This window comes from Pteropus alecto, unplaced genomic scaffold (assembly GCF_000325575.1).
Source record: "Pteropus alecto unplaced genomic scaffold, ASM32557v1 scaffold100, whole genome shotgun sequence".
In the NCBI taxonomy this organism is placed as follows: Eukaryota; Metazoa; Chordata; class Mammalia; order Chiroptera; family Pteropodidae; genus Pteropus; species Pteropus alecto.
Window position 1 is genome coordinate 1656515 of NW_006430723.1, and position 6771 is coordinate 1663285.

General features: G+C 38.0%; 1 protein-coding gene across 1 annotated transcript in view; it reads right to left on the bottom strand.

The window, feature by feature from the left end:
* Positions 1 to 6771, bottom strand: part of TACR1 (tachykinin receptor 1) — a 140570-nt gene that overhangs the window by 59861 nt on the left and 73938 nt on the right. The window contains exon 2 of the mRNA XM_015592946.2: positions 5968 to 6162. Within this exon, the coding sequence (XP_015448432.1) occupies positions 5968 to 6162 (195 nt within the window). The remainder of the gene's footprint in view (positions 1 to 5967; positions 6163 to 6771) is intronic.

Here is a 6771-nt window from a genome sequence, read left to right on the forward strand (position 1 = left end):
CCAGCTATGGTATTTCCTTCCTTCCTTCCTTCCTTCCTTCCTTCCTTCATTCCTTCCTTCCTTCCTTCCTTCCTTCTTTCCTTCCTTCCTTTCCTCCCTCCCTCCTTCCCTCCCTCTTTCCTTCCCTTCCCTTCCCTTTCCTTTCCTTTCCTTTCTTTCTTTTTACTTTGTTCTAATTTCTTTCTGGGAGTCAGGGTTAAGGGCTTGTTTTTCCTAAAGTGTCAAGGCACTTTTCATTTTTGGTTTAACTTTTTCATTAATAATGATGACCATTAGGAGCCCTGGGCTGTATCTATAAATGCGTTAGGTGTCAGGAAAGGAGATTAATTACAACAGCTGACATAAACAATCAATCTTGTAACACAACTATGCTGACAGCCCTTTGGCCAAGGCCTAGAGCAGCTCTGCAAAGGATCCACACTTCTCTTTTCTTATTTGTGAATAACCAAGAACATGGAAAATTTGAGAAGTAAAACATTTTCTAATGTTTCCTTTCTCCCTCTTACTCTGTCGGTTAAATGACTTTCAATTTTCATTTTTATTATCATCATTATTATTAATGAAAGTAAAGAATATGTATGAATAAAAAATTTCAGCTAATTTCTGATGATGGATCATAACATACAAAAGACAAAATGCTGCAAATAATGACAATGGCATATTTTTCTAGTTTTCTGTTATAACTGGTACTTATAGAGAATTATAGTAGAGTTAATGTATTTACATTTGTGTGCATGTCCACAAACTCTCCAGGTAATTAGAGCCATGAGTGACACTATTTTCTGAACTAGCCTCCTTTCCCAGTGTATTGGTAATATTTGGAATTCGGAATAGGCCTGTCTTACTTCATGCTAAAATCTACCACAAAGTTATGTACAAAGAAGTTTAATTAACAGAAAATGACATATGACCAATATTAATAAATGATTCAGGGAAGATGAAATTCCTCAGGCTTTTTAAATCTCATTCTTTCGGATGTCTTTCTCATTTTTCATCCTCATTACAGACTTTTTCTCGGCCTTGGTGGTGAACCTTCTGATAAATAAATATTGGCTCGTTTATCTTCCTCGTCCTCAGGGTGTTGCCCTAGAACCTTCCTGGACCATTGAGTGGAACCTGATGGCCTGTACGACATCCTCCGGAGTGGGCTTGACCATGAATAACTTGGAAAGCTATAGCACACTCCTCCTAGTTTTAATTGAGCAGGGAGGTCGATGCATTTTGCAAGGTCAAATGTTTCTTCTTTATATTTTCATCTTTCTTTCACAGAGCTTTTGTCTCCACCAGGAAGAGTCATTTTTGGTTACTCATGAAATCTTTCTTCCTCACCAGCCAATCGACTCCACCTTTATAAGAGTTCCTGGGTAGTGTCACGATTTCACAAGAGTAACCACAGCTAAGTTGTCGTGTTGCTAATTATTGCAGGACGGAATGACACAATATAATAATATTGCATTAATTACAAGCCCAAGTGTCCACTTTTATGAATGTTATGATGTTAGTGTAATTTTCTATAACTGTGGAATGTAAACATAAACAGGGTGGCAGAGGACACTGAACCAGTCCCCTTAAGATCTAGGGATGTAGCTAGGAAGAGCTCAGTTGAAGTCTGGTGTTTTACCTTGCTAGTCAGCTAAGATAAACCACTGGAATAATTATTATCTATGTACACATACACACATATGTGTGTATATAGTCACATCAAGTTGTAGAAACATGTTTAATGACATAGGAAATAGTTTATGATATGGTAAATGAAATAAGCAGATTATAAGATATATATACAAAAGACTTAAATTATGAAAGGATGTTCGACCTTACTCCTAATAAGAGAAATGCAAATTTTAACTATAATGGGCCAGAATCTAAAAGCTTGACAATATGATGAGGCGGTGGAGAACTAGGGACTCTGCTATATTGCTGGTGGGAATGTAAATTAGTACAATCCCATATAGAGGGCAAATATCAAAATTAAATGGTATGTATCTTTGACTCAGCAATTTCATTTTTGGAAGTTTTACATTACAGATAGCTTTGCACGATATATGTAGAGATTATTGATTACAGCACTCTTTAATAGCAAAAAGCTGGAGACAATCCAAAGTCCACCCGAAGTGGCTGGTTAAATAACATTGCATATTTATAATATGGAGTACTGTGTAGCTGAAAAAAAGAATAGAGAAGCTCTTTATGAACTGACATGTCATCCCAGGCAAAGCCCCAGACCTCGGAAGATAATTTCTTATGGAGAAACTTTTGGGGTTACCCCAATGAAAGCAATCTCTTGAGAGCTTGTAAAAGCAAACTTCTTTAAATAGAATTTAATTTTATGTTAAAAAACATGAAACATACATACCAGAAAAGGTGCATAAATCAAATTACCTGGTATAATGAGTAAGTTTTAGGCAAACGCTCATGCTACTACCATTGAGCTCAAGAACACAATGCCGTTTCCTCAGGTCCTCTGAGCATCCCTTTTTGATCATACTCCTTTCCCTCCCATGAGAGGTAATCACGGCCCTCACTTTCGTGGTGACTAATTTGCTTGCATTTATCGTTTTGTCACCTTGTTAAGTCCTCTGAAAGATGTACTTTCATTTTGCTTGCTTTAAAACTTTATTTATAAGTCATCTACATTGCATGGAGCTACATTTTGTTTATTCTATTAACTATATAGAATTCCATTACATGCTTGTACCATGATATTTCATTCATCCTACTGATGATGGACGTTTGGAATATTTTCAGTTTGGGGAATAAAGAACAATGTTGATAATACGAACAGTATGCTAGATGTATGTGGGTGCATAGATGCATGAGTTTTTCTAGGGTAATTACCTCTGAGTGATTGGGGTGTTATAAGGCATAAATAAGCATCTTCTTTTCTAGATACTACAAAATGTTTTCCAATGTGGTTTTATCAATGTATATTTCTTCTAGTAGTCAACAAAGTTCTCATTGTTCCTTATGTTCACCCAAAGTCCTAAGTGCTTAGTTTAGTCAGGCTTCTTAACATTTATAGTTAAATGAGTGTGTAGTAAAATCTCATTATAGTTTTAATTTGCATTGGTGACAAATGAAGTTGTGTGCCTTGTTGTATATTTATTGGTCATTTAGATATTTCTCTTTGTGAAGTGCAGGTTCAAAACTTTTGCCTGTTCTTTTATTGGATTGCCTTTCTTTAATAATGCTTAATTTAATCCATCTATTACTAAAGAGTCTAAACGATTAATAATCAGGGTTGGGGGTTCACCATGCAGCCAGAGGGCAAATGTAGAAATTTAAGATTTTTCAGAAAACCTTTTTTATGTAATTAGCTGGCACAAATTATTCATCAGACAAATTGGGCCTAAGCATCAGCTCGCCAAACTACCTGCTGCCAGTCATCTGCTCGTGCATCCAGATCAATGAGTGATGCTAATGACAGTACTCAACATTCACCAGACTCTTAACATGGGCTAAGTATGTATCTTACTTACTTCTTTCAATAACTCTGTGTGGAAAGTACTGTTAAACTTAGAGTCTGGAATAACCGTTATGACTCAACTAGTGAGGGATGTGGCTGGAAGTTGATCCCTCATCTAACTACAAAGTTCGTGCGCTTATGCTAATTGTTATACTGCCTCAAAACAAAGTTTCCTTCCGGTTTTGAATTCAGGATTGAGGTGTGCCGTGGAAATGGCAATCAATTCTTGCAGAAGAGAGTATAATTAAGTAGTTAGTTTAGAGCTGGTAAAACTTAAATTCCCTAAAACTATATCATAACGATTATGAAGAATACTGACAAACAGAAAATAGGTTTACTGATGCTTACTATGCACTTGATTTATGTCTGCATCACAACTGATATGTGAATGGCAGATATGGACTCTTTCAATTTACTACTGCATCCATAAACATTTTATACATATTGAGTAGATAAAATCAGAGACTCTTAATCCAGACTCATTTTTTTTTTAGGGTAAAATCATGAAATAAACCATGATGACAAACCTAACCATGCATACGGTAGCAGCTAGCAGAAATTCTCAAAGCATGGAAAAAGACAATTTGAGACTCGACAAACTGTGTTGATTCTCAAAGGGGCTTTCTAGTCATTAATAAGCATAAAACATCAACATGTTCAAAAGTAAAACACTAATTTCTTGGACAATACCCCAGAAACCTGTGAGAAAATGAACCTTTATTTCCAAGTTAAACTTTGAATTTGTTGAAAAATAAAAGAACTGTGTGTATTTGAAATAAAATTTGTGGAAAGGTGATCAGACTTTGAAAAGATCATGACAACGAAGAACGTCCATGAAGTCGATGGCAGTTTTCAAAGCAGTTTGGAATAAGCTTTGATTCAGAGGGCTAGGTTTTTATATATATACTTTTTCCCTTTTGAGGGAACCTTCTGGCTCGAACGTGTTCATGTGTCCTGTACAGCTTGTAAAGCTATTTTTTTTTCTCCGCTGAGACTCTGCTCAGGCTTGTAGTTTCATTTGAAAAAATAATTTTCTATCTCCTTCTAGACTGAGCATTAATCCCCCCCATGGCTTGATTGATTAAACCTCACTGTTTGCATCTGGAAGGCGAAGTCTGAGCTTTATGTACTGCCTTCTGGCAAGCAGCTTTCCTGTTCCCTGGACCGTTCCAGGACACGACAACAGTACGCAACAGGCTTTTAGACTCTCAAACCTTGGGGGCTGACAGGTATAGTGTCTCACTTTACCATTTTAATAAGTTCAAAGGTCTGTAATGGTTATATTGCTGTCTGATGAATTTGGTTCAATAACAATATCTTACCTTTTGTATGGCATTTACATGTGAGAAACATTATCTTATTTGCTCTTCACAGCAGTTGTTTATGGGAACCAGTGCCTTATCATCTGCCATTTTAACGAGGAGAAACTGATCCTTGCCCAGTCACATAGCTAGTAACTGGTAACCTTGTCATTACAACTGAGATCTGCTGATTTTAACATCAGTGTTGTTCTACGATTCACACAATATACCCAAGACTGGAGAATTATAGAGGATTTTTTAAAAGGCCCACAGTATCAAAGCGCTCTGAGTACAGGAAACTGATGATATTATAAATGTCACCTCGCTGCTCATTTGAGGAGAACTAAACAAAGAATAAGCCATTTCAATGTTGCCTCTTGGAGAAAATTACAAGGATAGCTTTGGAAAACCCTACATATCATCATTCAGACCCCTGGAATATAAGCAGGCCTGCCCTGTAGGGAACATGTAACACGTAAGTTCTCAATGTGCTGGCCTTGCTTTCCCGTGCATTTTACACGTGTATGTCTCATTTCTCCGACTGTAAAATCCTGGAAGGTAAGCATTTTGTTTGGTTTCCCCCAGCGGCAGATCTTGAGATAAAGATTCAAGTGCAAGTAACTTGAGAAATAAACGCCAGTGGGGAGTAGGGCATGGTACAAAGAAGGGAAAGTGGCTGACACAGGTACATCATTGAGCCGCTGCCATCAGGCGACTGTAGCTTAATCCCAAGAGGAACCCCTGGACACAGTGCAAAACACACGCCTCAGAGGCTTCTCATCTGTGGGGTGAGGGAGCTGGTGTTTTCATACGCAACTCTCATCAGTCCTCCACCCTCCGGTGTGCTGTGCAAGAAGGCAGAGTGGCATTCTGTAGCTTAGGAGGAAGTTCCCAGGCAAAGACATGCAGACACTGCAGGGCGAAGTCATTAGTAAAAAGCAAGAAGGACATGAAAGGCCATCCAAAGGGTCTGCTATAATAGTATCTAGGTCTTATGTTTTTATTTGTTTGTTTTAATTTTATTTCAAAGTCCAGAATAGTATTTAGGACATAATAGTCCTATGATAACTATGGACACATCAACCTCATATCAGAGTGGTACTGAAGGATGCTTACAGATACACTGACTGACAAAAGAATGCGGAAAGGAAGAAGGAGCATGGAAGGGCAAAGGGGGCACTGGGAGTCGCTTCTACTCACACTTTCTCGTAAACCTTGTTGGGATGTTCTGGCCATTTGATCATGCACACCACCCTGTTAGGCAAGGTCTCTGTGGTCGAGTAGTAGCCCTGGGGGAAGGCCAGCAGGAGAGCCAGGGCCCAGATGACACAGATGACCACTTTGGTGGCTGTGGCCGACAGCCGGGGCTGGAGAGGATGGATGATGGCCATGTACCTGGAGCAGAGAAGAAAAGACAGAGTTCTGATTTAGTCACCAAAATCTACATTAGTGATTATGCCTCGTTCTCGACAATGAAAAATTCCCGGAAACCCTTGACTCCTGGTGATTTTTACAACTATTTTCTGATACTTTTCTCATGTTCTGTCCTTAAGTTTTATGACTCTTATGACATAAAATGCTAAAATTCATAAGAAAAATCAGCCATATTTTTAATTATTTCAGAACCCATCTAGCAACATTCTACGAGAGAAATTTTCATCGTAGCAATGCTCACACTAGGGACACCATGTCCAAATTAGGTCAGTGGCTGAGAGTGGAATTAGAAAAAAATGTAAAGTTATTCAATATAGCGCCTATCTTTATTCTTTTTAGATTAAAGAATAATGGTTACAGAAATAGTATCTTTTAAAGTCCTCTTGTGGCAATTTAAAAGGCTAGCGCTTCTACCTAGACCCATACAATTTGTGTATGTATGAGAAAGCAGTGGCCTAAAGCCAGCAAAAAACAACAGCTCCTGGAGAAATCCTCATTAATTTTTTGGACATCTAGACATCAGAGTGTGGCTAACAAGACTTTTTATGAGGAGAAAGGCAGTCTCTTCCT